An 18322-nucleotide genomic window follows, 5' to 3' on the forward strand; every position below is an offset into this window, starting at 1 on the left:
AGAACCTTAGAATGAGAATAATTAAATGTTTACTTCACCTTAATATTCATTTTGCTTTTAGATTTCATATTGTAGTTATCTAGTTTCCATTTGCTAACTTATTTTGGATTTCAAACTTGGAACTTAGAACTTGGAAAATATTTTACATATGTTTTGATAAATATTTTGGTATTTGGTTGCTAATTAAACATTTATTGAACTTTTTAAATATACTGGGTCAAAGCTTAAATATATTTGTTTTGTTAGTATAGACTTAGCAATGTATGACATGCAAATTGCGATGCAAATCTTAGTTTTTTTATGAATGAATTTATAATTTATGTGATTATTCAACATACAAAAGTCATTATCAATGTGTTTTTTGCTTTAAATTTGAAAATATGTAGGATCTTACGAGATTCACGATCCGATCTTACGATCTACGATCCAACCTACCTTCAACGATCCTACGTAGGATCCTGATTTTGACAACCTTGTTTAATAGTGATATAACTTGTTAAAATTAATTATTAATTCAAAATCCATATAAATGGTGATTTGATCTTCGCGTGTTAAGATAAAGGAAACCATGTCCATTATGTATTCTTCATGGAAGTCAAAAGTGACACCAATTGCAAACAAGGAAATTTAATGCCACACTGAAGTCATTTGGATGCTTCTTTGTATAAAAAGAAAGGATTCGATCGACACTCACGACAATTTTTGTTATTATAATAACAAATTCTTAAACTTTGCCAATGTCTAAGTGATTGTTAAAGTGCATCTGCCATCTTACTCCCACGACCCGTATATCAAAGTTGTACAAATCAGAAAGGAAGAAAAGAAACGAAATTGAGAAGAAAGAAGCAGAAAGAAGATGATTAAGCTCTAAACGATAGTAGCATGTTATACTGTTAATACTGTTAGCTAAACAACAAGTAGCTTAGGAGTTTATTTATGTAAGCTTCTGTGCTATAACTAACTATTACACGTGCAGTAACTGATCCCGTATAAGTTGGGAAGTTAGTTTATGTCCTGGTTTTGTATAAAGTATCTTTTAGTGTACAGATTCATTCACTTAGTTCAATACAATTTTTCATCAATTCCATTTTCTCTATAGCTCTCAGTTTTCTTCCTTGAATTTTACTTTGTTTAGTGCTTTATTATATGGTATCAGAGCTTGAGCCTTTGTCAATGGCGTCAAACACTGAAACTAATTCATTATCTTCCTCTCAGTGAGAGCTTTCTCCAATGGAAGATCCATGAAGTCCATTCTTCTTGCACCATGGTGAATCCCCTGGTGCGATCCTGGTTGCTCAACCTCTAACTGAGGATAATTACCCTACTTGGGCGAAAGCAATGAGGATGGCTTTGGATGCCAAGAGTAAGCTTGGATTTGTTGATAGTTCTATCAATGCATCAATGGCAGTCACACCACTCGAGAAACAAGCTTGGTCAAAGTGTAATTCAATGATCTCATCATGGATCTTGAATTCAGTCTCACCTCATATCACTGTTAGTGTCATTTACAAAGACAAGTTTTAAGGTATGGAATGCACTCAAGAATCGGTTTTTACAAGCCAATGGACCAAGAATTTCTCAACTTCAGAAGCAAATCTCCACTGTGATGCAAGGGGATTCTACAGTGACAAGCTTCTTTACTGATCTTCAAGCTTCTTGGGATCAACTATTAAATCTTAGGCCTTTGCCATGCTGCTCAGGTGGTAAATGCACTTGTGGTGTGAATGATAAGATTGCAAATCTTCATCATCAAGATTCAATCATGTAGTTCCTCAATGGATTGAATGAATCTTACTCTCAAGTTAAAACTCAAATCCTCATGATGGAGCCTATTCCATCAATAGATAAGGCCTTCTCTTTGGCGATTCGAGAGGAAAGGAAAAGATCTTTAGGATTTAATGTCACTCCTTCAGTTGAATCTACTGCACTTGCTATTAAGAACCAAGCTTTCAATCAAGGTTCTTCTTCTTCAAGTAGCAATGACAAGAATTTCAAAGGGAATGCTGGAAAGGGAACACCTGTGTGCAGCCACTGTGGAAAGGTTGGTCACATCATGGAAAAATGCTACAAGCTTGTTGGTATTCCACCAAGTTACAACCAAAAGGAAGAGTTGCTATGGCTAATCAAGTCATGGTTGATGGTGATCAAGGTCAGTCTGAAGTTGCACATCAAAATAGTTCTTCTCCTTTCACTTCAGAGCAGTATCAGCAATTGCTTTCCATGCTAAATTCTCATGCATCCACTTTTGGTAGTTCTAATGATGCTATTCACATAGCCAATTCTGCCCTTTTTGGTAATATTTGTGATCTTTTGCAAGATTTTATGTGCTTGAGCATGCAATATTCTATCTTTTTTGTTAATCCTACAAATAAAACAGCTTATTGTAAAGAGATGGGTTCTTGATACTCGAGCAACAGATCATATAGTTCGTTCAGTTACATTGTTTACCAAAATCACTAGTTCTGTTTCCACTTTTGTTCAATTGCCTAATGGTGAAAGGGTTGTTGTCACACATAGGTACAATTCAAGTGACATCTAGTTTAGTTCTTGAAAATGTACTATGTGTTCCTTCTTTCACCTTTAATTTGATCTCAGTTAGCCAATTAACCAAATGTTTATCATGTTGCTTTGTTTTTCTGTCCAATATGTATTTTATACAGGACCTTTCTTGTTGGAGAATAATTGGAGTGGGTAAACTGCATAACAACCTCTACTTACTGCAATCTTCAGCTTCTTTCAAATCTGTTTCAGTAGTTTCCTCCATTCTTGGGTCTGTTTTTAGCTCCTTTGTTAATTCTGTTTCAGATGTTCTTGTCATTACCAAGCCATATCTTTGGCATCTTAGATTAGGTCATGTGTCAGATACTAAACTTCATGTTTTACATGACTGTCTCCCTGATGTAATCAATGTACATAGCAATAAAGATTGTGCTCTTTGTCCTATTGCCAAGCAAAAAAGACTTCCTTTTCCTTTCTTTAATCATTTGTCTTATAATGCTTTTGATCTTATTCATTGTGATGTTTGGGGACCATTTGCTAAGTTTACTCATGATGGTTTTGGGTATTTTCTTACTATTGTTGATGATGCCACTAGATCAACATGGGTATATCTCATGAAATCCAAATATGAAACTAGGCCTTTATTGATTTCTTTTTACAAGATGATATATACACAATTTCATACCTATATCAAAGCCATTAGGACTGACAATGCTCAAGAGTTTTTCTTAAAAGATTTTTTTGCTGAACATGGAATTCTACATCAGCATTCATGTGTTGCCACTCCACAACAAAATTCAGTTGTGGAAAGAAAACACTAATACATTTTGAGCATTGCAAGAGAATTATAGTTTCAGTCTAATGTGCCTATTTCTTTCTGGGTTAAATGTGTTTTGACTGCTGTCTATATCATCAACAGATTGCCTTCTTCCACTTTAGGAAACAAAACACCTTAGGAGAAGCTTTATAACAAAATCCCATCTTATAATCACTTAAAAGTTTTTGGTTATTTTTGTTTTGCATCCACTTTGGCTCATAATAGATCTAAATTTGATCCTAGATCTATTCCTTGTGTTTTTCTGGGTTATCCATTTGGTGTTAAAGGTTACAAATTGCTCAATTTGGCAACTAAGAAAATTTTTGTTTCTAGAGATGTTCTCTTTCATGAGATTGTGTTCCCTTTCATTTCATCCACTTATTCTTCTTCACCTCACTCCACCATCACTTTACCTCATCTTTTTTCCTTTCTAGATACTTCCACTAATTCTTTGCTTTCTGCATCTCAACCTGCTTACCCTTCATCTACTACACCTCATACTTCTAATCCAACTCATGATTCTGACATCCTTCCATCACTTCCTGATTCTGATTTGCCTATTCCTAATTCCAATCCTTTGTCTAGCTCATCCCTTCCCTCACCTAATGAATCTATTTCTATGTCTTCTGATTTCCCTCTTCCTTCGCTAGTCTCTATTCCTAATCCCACTGTGCAGCTATAACCTCTACCTCATCTGTTCCAAATCTAAGAAAATCTACCAGAAACACTAAGCCTCCTTCTTATTTGCAAGATTATAAGTGTAGCTTTGTTGTTAATGATCAGTTTGATCATTCCAATCATGCGATCAAGTCTGGTTCTTCCTCAACCATCTCAGTTTGATCATTCCCATCACGCCACCAAGTCTGTTAAAGATCCTAAATGGCAGGATGCTATGGCTGCTGAGATTGCTGCATTGGAATCTAATCAGACCTAGACTCTCACCACCTTACCTCCTCATAAAAAAGCTATTGGATGCGAGTGGGTGTATAGAGTGAAGTATAAGGCTGATGGATCAGTGGTGAGGTATAAGGCAAGACTTGTGGCTAAGGCTTCACCCAACAGGAAGGTTTGGACTTCACGAAAACCTTTTCCCTTGTAGCTAAAATGATCATTGTCAAAACTTTGTTTGCTATTTATGCTATGAGAGGTTGGCACCTAATTCAGCTTGATGTAAACAATGCTTTCCTTCATGGTGACCTTCATGAAGAGGTTTATACGTAGCTGCCTCAAGCTTTTCACAGCAAGGGGGAGCATTTAGTTTGCAAGCTTAACAAATCCTTGTATGGACTCAAGCAAGCATCAAGACAGTGGTACTCTAACGTTTCATCCACCATTCTAAAGTGTAGGTTCAAGCAATCCAAATCTGATTACTCCTTATTCACTAAGAAGTTCAATCATTCATTCATAGCACTTCTGGTTTATGTTGATGATATCCTTATTGCAAGTAATGATGTTCATGCTATTGAAGAACTTAAAGTTTTCTTGGATCAAGAGTTTAAGCTGAAAGACCTTGGAAACCTGAAATACTTCCTTGGTCTTGAAGTGGCTAGATCATAAAAAGGAATTTCTTTATGTCAAAGGAAGTATGCTCTAGAAATGCTCAAAGATGCATGCATGACAGGATGCAAGCCTAGCTAGGTTCCTATGGAGCAAAACGTAAAGTTGAGCAAATTTCATGGGGATTTGTTACCTAATCTTGGTGTTTATAAAAGATTGGTTGGTAGGTTGTTGTACCTCACCATTACCAGACCAAACATCACATACTCATTGCACAAACTAAGTCAATTTATGCCAAAACCAAGAAAATCTCATCTAGATACAGCCTATAAGGTGTTACAATACATAAAAGGGAGTCTTGGTTAAGGTATTCTTTTATCATCTAGATCAGATTTACACCTAAAAGCATTTACAAATGCAAATTGGGCATCTTGTGTTGACACTAGAAGATCAACCACTGGTTATTGTGTCTTCTTGGGTAATTCTTTAGTTTCATGGAAATCTAAGAAGCAATCTATAGTCTCTAGATCTTCTACTAAAGCAGAATATAGGGCTATGGCAATGACTTTTTGTGAAATGACTTGGATATTAGCTTTGTTGAAAGATTTGGAAGTTTGTCATCCAAAACCTGCAATGCTTTTCTATGACAAACAAGCAGCCATATACATAGGTGAAAATCCTATTTTTAATAAAAGGACTAAACATATAGAAGTTGATTGTCATTTGGTCAGAGACAAGGTGCAAGATAAAGTCATTAGGTTGTTCTTCACTCCTACACATTCACAGTTAGTAGAGCTGCTCACAAAGGCTCTTAGTGGTCAACAATTGAAAGCTCTACTTACCAAGATGAGCATTATGAATATACACAATTCTGGTTCTCATCTTGAAGGGGAGTATCAAAGTTCTATAGATCAGAAAGGAAGAAAAGAAATGAAACAGAGAAGAAAGAAGCAGAAAGAAAATTATTAAGCTCTAAACGACAGTAGCATGTTATACTGGTAATACTGTTAGCTAAACTACAAGTAGCTTAGGAGTTTATTTATGTAAGCTTCTCTTACATGTTCTATAACTAACTGTTACATGTACTGTAATTGATATCGCATAAGTTGGGAAGTTAGTTTAGGTCCTAGTTTTGTATAAAGTCTCTTTTAGTGTACAGATTCATTCACTTAGTTCAATACAATTTTTCATCAATTCCATTTTCTCTCTAGCTCTCATGTTAGACTCTAAGACTTTAGGATCTAAATGTATTAGAACTTCAATGTATAATGTTGGCAAACCATGATAAAAAATTAGAGTCTAGTTTTAGGTTGCTCAAAGTGTGTTTATTGTAAAGTTGGAATCAAGTGTACTACATGATTTATTAGACTAAATCTGCAAGGCTCGATTGATCAAAAATTAGACTCCATCGATTGAAGTTCGTGCAGATTGTTTTTCTGCAAAATTTTCCAACTCAACCCAAACCTGTTTGACGTGTAGGGTTTTATATTTTATGTCTCATATAAATAGAAAAACTCTAGCCACTTTTTAGTGGTTGTTGATATGCTGTATGTGTAAATTTCGTGTGACATCAAGATGTGTTTACCTTCATACATACTTAGGGTTATCAAGATCAAGATTGATGTTAAGAACTTGGTGATCTCTTCGGTTGCTGTTTCAAGAGCTTAAAGAAAAACACAAGTAAGTGTACTTGTGGATGTTGTGGTTCTGAGAAAGAAGTAGTCCGTGGACTCGGAGCTGTCATATGGTCGTGGTAGTAAGTTTTCTACTCGAGGTGGCAATAGGATGTTAGTGGTCTAAGTCGCTATTGTAAAATTTCGATTCTTTCATAGTGGATCTTGTTTTACCTTGAGGATAACTAGGTTAAATCCTCCCCAGGTTTTTTATTAGTTTGGTTTTCCTGGATTATCATATCATTGTGTTCTTTATTTTCCGCATTATTTTCTTGATATGATTTACTTGTGTTAACCTAGATTTGAATAATTTACGTAAGTAATCACTTGGCTAAATACCTCATTTAAATAATTTGTGTTTTAAAAGGTCTAAAAACGTACAAGTGGTATCAGAGCGGATTAGCCCTAGTGTTTAGATCTTTTGATCTAAGACTTGATCCTTGACCCCTCTTGTCATGGAACATAGTCATTCTCTTGTGATCCCACCTCACTTTAATGGGAACAACTATGCCTACTGGAAAGTAAGTATGAAAACATTCCTGAAATCTATTGATGAGAGGGTTTGGAGTTCCGTTGAATACGGATGGGAGAAGTCAACTACTCCTGTAAGCGAGTGGCAAACTTCTCAGAAAGAAGTAGCCGCCTTTAATAGCAAAGCCATGAATACTATTTTCAATGCTGTTTCTATGGAGGAATTCAAGAGGTTCTCAAATGTTGAGGTTGCTTATACTGCATGGAATATTCTCCAAACTGTGCATAAAGGCACAAAAGCAGTTAAGATCAATAAGTTGCAGTAGTTAACAACTAGATTTGAAAACATTATGATGTCTGATGATGAAAGTTTTGATGATCTCTATGCTAAGTTTAATAACATTGTTAATTCTGCTTATAATTTGGATGAAATTTATGATCAACTTAAGATTGTTAAGAAGATTCTTAGATCTTTGACTGAGAATTTTAGACCTAAAGTTATTGCTATTACTGAGAGCAAGGATGTGGACTCCATCCCTATTGATGAGTTTGTAGGATCTCTCTAGTCCTATGAGCTAGACTTACCCAAGATAAACAAATCTAAATCAATGGCTCTTAAGTCAGTTGATGATGTTGATGGAAATGGATTTGATAATGAACTCTCTTCTACAGAGATTGCATATCTTGCCATGAACTTTAAAAACTTTCTTAGGAACAATAACAGAAGGGCAGGAAGTAAAAACAATGTTGAACCTAGGAATTTTAAGAAGAATGAACCCACTAAAGTGAACAATACTGATAAATCTAAAGAGAAGGTAGGTCAAACCTCCAATAATTCTTTGGGTCAACAATGTTTTGGTTGTCAAGGGTATGGTCATGTGAAATCAGAATTTCCTACATTCTTGAAATCAAAGGGTAAGGCTATGACTGTAACCCTTAGTGATGATGAAGTTTCTGATCATGAGTCTGGTAGTGATGAGGATGAAAACTTCATTGCTTTCACAGCTACTGCTGTAGTTGATGAAAATGTTGTTGTTGAAGAGAGTCCTTCTGATGGAGAACTCTCTAAATGTGCTGATTTGCAAGAAGCTTACAATAAGCTATGTAAAGTTGCTGCAAAAGATGCAATGAATGTTGAAAAATGTTTAAAGAAAATTACTTCTCTTGAACTTGATAAGAAAGATTTGTTGTTGAAATTGCTTGATGTTAGCACTTTAATTGATAAAGTGAAGACTGAGAACATGATATTGACTGACAAGATTAAGAAATTGGAACTAGAATTATCTGTTACTCGAGAACAAACTAACTGGTCTGCTAGCTCTAAACTTGATCACATGTTGAGTGTTCAAAAGTCTCCTTTAGACAAAACTGGTCTAGGTTTTGTAGAGAGCATTTCTTTGTCTGAAACTCATTCCACAAATTTTTGTTCCTTCTTCTGAACCTCCTGTGAGTGAGATTGTCAAAACGGTAGAAGTTACACCCCCTAGAAAGATTAGGGTTGATCTTAAAGAGTCTAAACCTAAGAATCCTACCTTCCCTAAGGATAAGTTGCATGATAGACCGGTTTGGATTTGTCATTTTTGTGGAAAGACTAGACATATTCGTCCAAATTGTTTCAAGTTGCAAGCTGCAAAGCGACAAATAAGCCAAAAGCACCTGTGCCTCAAGCACAAGATCCTATGGTGCTTATTGGTGAGTTGGTAAAGGCATTAAACCTTTATACCAATCCTGGAGTTTTTCATCATTCTAATCAGAATAATAACTCCAATGCTAGAGTTGTATCTAAGAGGTTTTGGATGCAAAATACTCAATCTAATTGAGACTTTCTGACATGGTCTTTGTGCTTCATCTCTCTATTCTTTGTGACCATTTTTCTTTTGTTGTTTTGGTTTTTTTTTTTTTTAGGAATTGCATTGCATAACATTCATGCATTTTATGTTAGGTTGTCTTTTGTTTTGTTTTGTTTTGTTTGTGTGTGTGTGTGTGTTTTTTTTAAGAGGAAAAATGTAATTTGCATTATTTTTCTTGGACAAATAATTAAGGCTGGCCATATTATTTTTACATAACATGTTTATGTACCTTGTTTAGCTTGGATGGACTTATTTTACTACACATTGCTAGTTCTAGCCTTGTAGTGCACGTTGTGTGGGAGTTGTTCATAGTTTTTGATCACATGATCTTAATTTTGAAGCCATAGGCTTTTGATTGTAAGGACTAAAAAATTCTAAGAGAAAGACATAAATAACCATCTCATCACTATTTACTAGCCAATCATGAACACCTTAGTGCATATCATATGATTTTGTGCTCGAGAAAATGTAGCACATGCACAAAAGAACATAAGGTGTAGTCTCGGTTTAAATATTAAAATTGGTGTGTACGTTATTGGGCTATAATAAATTCAAATTGAAATAAAAATTGGGGTTTACATTATGAGGCAAATCAAGAAACTTACATGATTGCAAGCTTGTTTTCTAAGAGATGTGGGAGTTATATGATGTAACTCTTTAGGTGATAGTCACTTTCAAATGTATGTGATGAATTTTGTAGAAATTGTGATTGATTACTATTTACTTATCACCTCATATGTATCTCATGCTTTTGCTAGTTGCACACACTACACAAGTTACTCTTTGCTGAACTTAGTACATAATATTGTGTGAGATCTTGTTGTGGCCATCCAAGATTGAAAATTCCTTGAATTTGATGCAAAATATGTTTAATGGTTGTGTTGTGAGGACAAAATTGGTTGAAAAACTTGTTTTTGGGAGATCTGGGTTGAATTCAAGTGTTTTTGAAAAATTTAACATCTCATACTCATGCATTTTACTCATAAAACAATGTGCTTTGAGGAGTTTCTGCATTAAAATGTTATGTGTTTCAAAAAACTATTTTTTCCAGATTTCGATTGATCGAACCTGTATCTCGACTGATTGAAAATGCGATAAAAATTTTGGTTACAATCTGCCTGGCTCGATTGGTGCTCGATTGATCGAACCTATTTTTCGACCGATCGAAAATTGGTCAGAGATTTTTTTAAAACAAGCTTTTCTCACGTGTTCTGCACTCTATTCAAACTTTTCAAAAAGCTTTTTGCTCTCTCTCTTCGACCGATCTAGTTCAAGTCAATTTTTGTCATTTTCTTCCTAATTTTTCTTGAGGGTTTTTGTCTTCAAGTGCCGGTAAGATCTTATTACCCCCTCTTTTTCATTTTATTTACATTTTTCATGCATTTTAGGCGAAATTTTTGAACCTATAGGAATTTGGGGGTTTTTGATTTTTAAGCCAGTTTCTTTCAAAATTAATCGTTGGGTTTTTGTTCTTAGATGTTATAAACATGATTCCCATGAATTAATTTGATTAATTTTGTGATTTGGGAACAATTGAAATTTCTAGGGCTTGAAACTACATGAAATTGGAGATTTTGTTCAATTGGGCTTAATTTGGTAAAATTGACTTGTGTTATTGGTTGATTATATCATTATATGATGTTATCTAACTAGTGTAATGATAATTTGATCAATTTGTTGAATTTGTTGAAATTGTGTTTTTTCAAAAATTGGGGTTTTTGTTCTAAAATACTGTGTTCAAGTCAATTATTGATTTCTAAAGTAAAATTGAACAAATTTCAATGCCTTAGAGCATGCATCATTTGTTCATTCATGTCATGCATCATATAGATTGTTATTTGTTTCTCTTTAACCTTGTCTAATGCAGTCTGCCTTTGGTTTTTTGTTTTGGTTTTGGTTTTCGTTGTGTTTTCCCTTCCTCCCTTAGAATCATGGTTAGGAAGACTAGAGCCAATAAGAAAACCACCTCCACCTCTACCCCTGTCTTTGATAGTGAGCAGTTTAGGGTTGAGAAAAATCAAGAGACCTATGAGAAGTTGAACATATTTAGGTCTGTTTGGGCTGAGAGAAAGGTGCTTTTAGATGAGTTTGATGGGGAGATTAGGAGAAATTTTGAGCGTAGGGGTTGGTTGTCTCTTTTAGATATAGAGTACCCTCCTCCGGCTGCCTTGATAAGAGAATTCTACTCAAACCTCTCTGTCCACTTCGATGCCTCCAACACTCAGTATATGACTAGTTGGATAAGGGGTTCATTACTCCTTTAGTAGTGGCCTCTGCTCTTGGGGTACCTTTGGTACGACAGCCAGTCTACCCTTATTCTGAGGCTCTTGATGACATTATTTTCTATCTCACCGGTACTTCCATTCAATGGGGTATTGATTCTCGTATCACCTCACATGAGCTAATTGAGGTTCATTATTTGTTTTTCCGGATTTCATGTCATTCTATCTGGCCTATCTCTCACTTGCCCACCATTCCTCTTGAATGTTGTGCATTTTTGTATGCCCTTGTGACTGACGTTCCTATGTGTTTTCCATCTCTTTTCATTCGATCCTTGGTTGAGGTTCATAGGAGTAGTTCTAAGTCACATGGTATTTTCTTCCCCGTTTTTATTCATAGGATTTTATTACATTTAGGTTTAGAGGATTTTCCCTCGTCTAAGCTCATACACATTATCGCTCCTATAGGTGCCACCTTCCTTAGGTAGAGAGCAGCTTAGATGAAAGCTAGCTCTAAACGCCCTAGAGTAGAGTCTTTTATAGGTGCAGCTGATTAGCCTTCTTCTTTTAGTGACCCTTCTGCTGAGACTTATGTCGATCCCACTGCCGCTGTTGATCCTCCACCTTCTGCTTCAGATGATTCATCCATTCAGAGTATAGTGGATATTGTCATGACCGTTCAGGCGGCACATGGACAACTTTTGGTGGATGTGCTCATGGAGCTTCTAGCTTTGCATGCAGATTTGGCGAGTATTCGGCGGTCTACTCCACCACCTCCTTTTGATTTGGCAATTCATCACAAAAAGGGGGAGTGCATATTGATGGAGATAGGGGAGTTTTTGAGATTTTGATGGTTTTGAGCTTTGGAGCTTCTTTAGATTGTATCTAGGTGCTTCTTGATGTATTTATTTATTTAGGCTCATGATATATTTATCTTTTATGGGATGTATATGTTAGGGGGAGATACTTTGTTTTATGTGTTTATTTCTACTTTTGTTTCTTGTTTCACATGTGCTATATTGTCTATTGATTTATATTATGAGGTTATTCATGATATATGTCTTTTATTTTTCTGTTTTGTGAAATCAAGAATTTATTTTGTTTTTACTTGTATTTTCCATACATGCGCTTATGTGTTTGTTGAGTGTTTTTAGGAATATACAGGTTTATTCAATCATGCTGCTGTCTACACTGGCAACTAATGGATAGTAGTTAGGTTGAATTGTTTATTGGGCATGTTTATTGTTTATGGGGTTGTTTTGTAACTTTGAGCATTTCAATTTTGGTATGTATTTTGTCACGGATTGCAAAATGGGGAGATTGTTAGGTATTAAGAATTTAGGATCTAAATGTATTAGAACTTCAATGTGTAATGTTGGCAAACCATGATCAAAACTTAGAGTCTAGTTTTAAGTTACTTAAAGTGTATTTATTGTAAAGTTGGAATCGAGTGTACTGCAAGATTTATTGGATTAAATCTGCAAGGTTCGATCGATCGAAAATTAGACTCGATTGATTGAAGCTTGAACAGATTGTTTTTCTGCAGAATTTTCCAACTCAGCCCAAGCTCGTTTGACGTGTAGGGTTTTATTTTTTATGTCTCATATAAATAGAAAAACCCTAGCCATGTTTTAGTGGTTGTTGATATGCTGTATGTGTGAATCTCTTGTGAGATTAAAAAGTGTTTACCTTCATACATACTTAGTGTTATCAAGATCAAGATTGATGTTGAGAACTTGGTGATTTCTTCGGTTGTTGTTTCAAGAGCTTAAAGAAAAACACAAGTGGGTGTACTTGTGGATGCTGTGGATCTAAGAAAGAAGTAGTCCATGGACTTGGAGCTGTCACGTGGTTGTGGTAGTAAGTTTTCTACTCGAGGTAGCAATAGGATGTTAGTGGTTTAAGTTGCTATTGTAAATGTATTAGAACTTCAATGTGTAATGTTGGAAAACTAAGATCAAAACTTATAGTCTAGTTTTAGGCTGCTCAAAGTGTGTTTATTGTAAAGTTGGAATCGAGTGTACTGCAGGATTTATTGGACTAAATTTGTAAGGTTCGATCGATCGAAAATTAGACTCGATTGATCGAAGCTCGTGCAGATTGTTTTTTTACAGAATTTTCCAACTCATTCCAAGCCTGTTTGACGTGTAGGGTTATATTTTTTATGTATCATATAAATAGAAAAACCCTAGCCACGTTTTAGTGGTTGTTGATATGTTGTAAGTGTGAATCTCTTGTGAGATCAAAATGTGTTTACCTTCATACATATTTAGAGTTATCAAGATCAAGATTAATGTTAAGAACTTGGTGATCTCTTTGGTTGTTGTTTCAAGAGTTTAAAGAAAAACACAAGTGGGTGTATTTGTGAATGTTGTAGATCTGAGAAAGAAGTAATCTGTGGACTCGGAGCTGTCACGTGATCGTGGTAGTAAGTTTTCTACTCGAGGTAGCAATAGGATGTTAGTGGTCTAAGTCGCTGTTGTAAAACTTCAATTCTTTCATAATGGATCGTGTTTTACCTTGAGGATAGTAAGGTTAAATCCTCCCTAGGCTTTTTACCGGTTTGGTTTTCTTGGGTTATCATATCGTTGTGTTCTTTATTTTCCGCATTGTTTTCTTGATATGATTTACTTGTGTTAACCTAGATTTGAATAATTTACGTAAGTACTCACTTGGCTACAGGGACGGAGCCAGGACTTGGAGTTAGGGGGGGCGATTTGCTGCTAGCTGTGTGCGGTGGCTCCGACCCTTGAGTCTATTTTTTTACTACTAAGGATTTTTGTAAGAAATTTTTTTAAATGGCCAAGTAGTTTGTTCTGGGTAAAATATATTGATTGGACTTAATTTTTTTAGTTTTATTATATTGGTAATTTTTGTTGTTGAGCTAATTTTTTTGAGTTTTTATATTTTGTTTTAGATTTAATCTATTAATTTTTTATGTCCTTTAAAAGGTGAAAAATGCTAAAACTACAAAATTTTTACAAATTGCTAATGTGATAAGTGGTTATTGATATATAAAAAGTTATGCAAGTGTACGAACTAATAAGAATTTGCTACCTTAATAGTTTGTATAAACATTGTAAAAACGTTTTTGGCTATAAGATTACTCTCAAAAGAATTAATGGCATTATTAAGGGGGGCAAAGTATAATTTTATTGAACAAAATTGTTAAACTTAGTACCTATTAATATAATAATATTTTTATAAAAAAAATTAGGGGGGGCAATCCAATAACAGCTCCGCCCATACTTGGCTAAATAACTAGTTTAAACAACTTGTGTTTTAAGGGGTCTAAAAACATACATCTCATATTTCTTCCTTGAATTCTCTGTATTCTGTTCAGTGCTTTCTTATACCGTACGTTGTACATATATAGCAATGGCTCATGGCGGGGTTTAACGAAGTAAGTTTAGAATGTGAAAAATCTATAGGAGTAACCGAGTAACGGGAAATGTTATAAATTGATAGATTTGACAACGTACTGTATGCGATATGCATTAACAATATAGATAAGTTGTGTACAGTAAGAGAATGTGGAATTGTTGTGGATCCCACCATTCCTTACAAATCAAACTAAAAAGTCAATTTGGACTGGATCCAAGTAATACGGAAACCAAAATGTTTTAGGGAGGATCTTGATCTTTCTTGGACTTAGCCCTCACTTTTAACTTTGAAGCCAAGAGTAGAGTAGATTCCCAAGTATCCGTTGAGATTCCAAGATTTAGACCAATGCCACTAGAAAAGTTGGGGAGTCTTTCTTTCTTTTGGCAATCATATCAAACTCTGTCGACATGTTCTCTTCCATTCAAAAGGAGAGAGATGGAGCTACCTTTTATATGTTGTCTCTCCCAAGGGTCAACGTCAAACCTCTTGCTACAGGGGTTAAAGGAATATCTGTTGGAGATGTTGCTTTATTTTCAACTCCACTTCGCCTTCAATGATGAAACTAGGGAAAACCATTTTTGAAGAGAAAAGGTTACTCTCATTCATTACTTTTCCATTGTTACTATCAAATTTATATAAAATTAAAAAAAAAAAGTTCAATTACTTGTGTAGTACAATTTCAAGATTTGAAGGAACTTTTTCCCACAAGAATGAAGAAGATTTTTATATATATAAAAATCTTCTATTCTATTCTTTTTATTCCACTTTATCGTTCACAATTTTTTTCCTTTATTTTGTTAGGAAAATAAAAAGGATTTATAGTGTACTGTGGTTCGTGAAATATAAAATATAACACTAATAATAGGATAAAAACACTTTTCTTAGAATTTTGTTATAATGATTTCAATATCCTTCCGTAAACATTCTCAAAACCCTTACTTGTTTCCGATAAGGAATCAAAGAAATCACTAAACCATCCCATCATGCTAATTTTTTGCCCCTTCAGGTTTTTTTTAAAGGGAGAATATTCATCCAATGTGCCTGTCGCTCAATCCTTTCATGTGCGTAATGTTTACTGATGATAACGATTGCATGCTAACAGAGAGAGAGAGAACGCCAGTGCATCTTCAATGCCGCCCCTTCACTTTGGAATCGCATGATGTGGAGTGACGAATGGTCTAATGATTGAAGAAGGCAATATGAGAGTGGTGCATGTGGTCCTATATATTCAAGAGAGAGCCTTTTCCATCTCAACAACATTCCTTTCTTTGTAAACTCTCTTCCCATCCATCCTAATGCTTCTGACGACTTGTCATGTTCTTAATTCTTATTCACACGCTCGCGCGCCTGCATGTCTTGCCCTTTTCAACTACGTAATAAAGTAGTAGATCCATTTTCATGGCTTTCTCGAGATTGTTAGGAATTCGTCTACATTAAGCAAAAAACTCTTTCGGTTTTGGACCTCGTGCCAAGAAGATTAGGTCAAAAATGGCATAGGACTAGATTTACAGTTAATAAAATACAGTCAGTTTAATCAAGCCCCTCTAGACCAAGTGAACCAATTGATTGCCACGCTAGTGAATGCAACACCACAGGAATTGTGAACAATTAAGTATTGAAGTTAACACGTTTGGAACTTTTGCATCCAAATATTCTTTAAAAGTGTGCTACTCTTTGACTTTGTATATATTGTTGTCAATTTCATTTGATATCTTCTTTTTTTTTTTGGATGAATCTTTTGATATCTTTTGATATAGGGTCTTGTTTGGTGATTAAACTTTTAGCCCATTTATTATTTATTATTTATTATATTAGTTTAGTTTAGTTTAGTTTTAGTTTTAGTTTTAGTTTTAGTTTTAGTGTTTTTTTATATTTTATTTTATTTTATTTTTCAAGTTTTTGGGTTTTGTTGTTCTTAGGCTAAACTTGTTTGAGCTTTATAGCCATTTATTATTGTTAGGGCTTTTAGCCCATTGGGAGTCCAGCTTTATTTTATTTTACTTTTAGAAAGCTACTTGTTTTAATTAGTGTTGGAAAATTTAAATCCTGATTAATAGAATTAATCAATTTTAAAATCAAGTTGTTAATTAGATATATTATAAATAGTCCTTATTTAAACAAAACAACATCAATATCATGCACAGTGGAATGGTAAATAAGACAAAATATGATTACCCAAGAAAACTAATTAATCAAACTAATGTCACATTAAAAAACCTAGAGAGAAACCCTCCCAAAAATCAATCTACTATAGTAGAAACATTTTACCACATCAGAATCTTTGAACTCTGAACTCTTCAATATATGAATGTCTTCACAGATGATGAACTTGTATTCACAACTAGAACCTATGACTGACTCTAAGAACGTCTTAAAGGTTTTCTTCACGACATCAATTATATGCTGGTCGCTATGTCTTCAATTTCTTCACCAAACGAACTTCATACTTACTTTGAAATTCTCTAGTATGGTGAAATTGGGAGAACTTGGTTACAAAAACCATAGCCACAAAAATGGTGTTTCTCTCTCTAAAAAGATTAAGGGTTTTAATAACTTTCCAAGAAAAGGTATAAACCTTGAGAAGGAACCTGAGACCTTTTTAACACTTGCTTATGAGGATATAAATTGAAACAGTTAGGACGAGTGTGACTATAAACACCATAATGGTGACTATAGACACTCCATTTTGTTCCGACCTATACTCGAATCCCCTAATCCCGATGATGAGAAAATTTTTCATTATCAAAATAATTAGCATCGTGTGTGGAGCCCAATGAGTAGATAAACCTAAAAGTGACCCAATACAATCCAAGCCCAACTATGACCCAAGAATCAAGCCCAATAGCCCAAAAGCCAATTTTTGACCTAATCTTGCCGAGGCTTACAAAAGGCACATCCGCCAGTTATATGATGCATACATACCCAATTTATGGCGTACGCACTTTTTGGATAGAAGCCTCAAATCACTCAATTTCCATTTTGGTGAAAAGCTAGGGCAATTAGCTTGATTAACTGGTTGCTCAAATGGCTAACCTAACCCTAGACCTCAATGTTTTCTATATAAACCCCCACTTTCACCATCCAAAGGGTCCAAATTTTTACACCTATAGAAACTCTGCTGCAATACCTCCAAAAACTTTAACCTAAGAGTTTTAGGCTAGACGGGTAGAAAGGCTGAGTATGGGATTGATCTTCAACCATTTTCGGTTAGAAGATAGTCTCCTACTTATTCATGTTCAAAATTTCTAGTTGATTCAAGCTTGCTAGCATACCCTTTAGAGTCATTTAGCCAACCCTAACCAAATATGGCCCTTCGTAGAATAAAGAATATTGGTTCTACCTTGTTCCTCCAAAGAGTATTTGTATCCATTTTTAATTGTGATCAGGCTGACGTGGTTGCCTACGTACCTCCTTTTTAGAAGGATCAGGTCATCATGTAGTTCAAGAGACATTGTGCCTATTTTTCTTTGTTTTTCCTTAATTTTTTCCTAGATCGCCCTTTTGGGTTTTCAATCCAGTAGGCTCCCTTACTCAAAATCTTTTAGCTCTCCTTTTGCATAAACCGCCCTTTCGAGTTTTCAATTCACCAATTTTTTTTGTAGGCAAAAAGAACATCTTCATGCATAGTAACATATTACATTGTCTGAATTCATGGGCATCTGGAATTCTTCTCCATCCATGTCAGCTAGGATTAGGGCTCCTCCTGAGAAGCTTGCTTGACAACATATGGCAAGTGGGGGCAAATTTCCCTCTTGGTTCTGGCAAAGCGGTATTCCTTTTCATCAATACTAGGTCACCCTCTTCGAAGTGTTTGGGACAAACTTTCTTGTTAAAAGCACAAGTTACCCTTCGTTGATACAGTTATCCATGACATATGACAGTCATGCGTTTTTCATCAATCATGTTCAATTA

General features: G+C 35.0%; 1 protein-coding gene across 1 annotated transcript; it reads left to right on the forward strand.

Annotated features, from left to right (window-relative positions):
• Positions 1 to 1338: 1338 nt before the first annotated feature.
• LOC142634167 (uncharacterized) lies at positions 1339 to 4250 on the forward strand. The gene is made up of 6 exons (XM_075808461.1): positions 1339 to 1494; positions 1769 to 2149; positions 2378 to 2500; positions 2661 to 3061; positions 3542 to 3937; positions 4100 to 4250. Exons 1-6 carry the CDS (start codon positions 1339 to 1341, stop codon positions 4248 to 4250), a joined length of 1608 nt encoding a protein of 535 aa, XP_075664576.1.
• The last annotated feature ends 14072 nt before the right edge of the window (positions 4251 to 18322 follow it).

This window comes from Castanea sativa, chromosome 1 (assembly GCF_040712315.1).
Source record: "Castanea sativa cultivar Marrone di Chiusa Pesio chromosome 1, ASM4071231v1".
Lineage (NCBI taxonomy): Eukaryota > Viridiplantae > Streptophyta > Magnoliopsida > Fagales > Fagaceae > Castanea > Castanea sativa.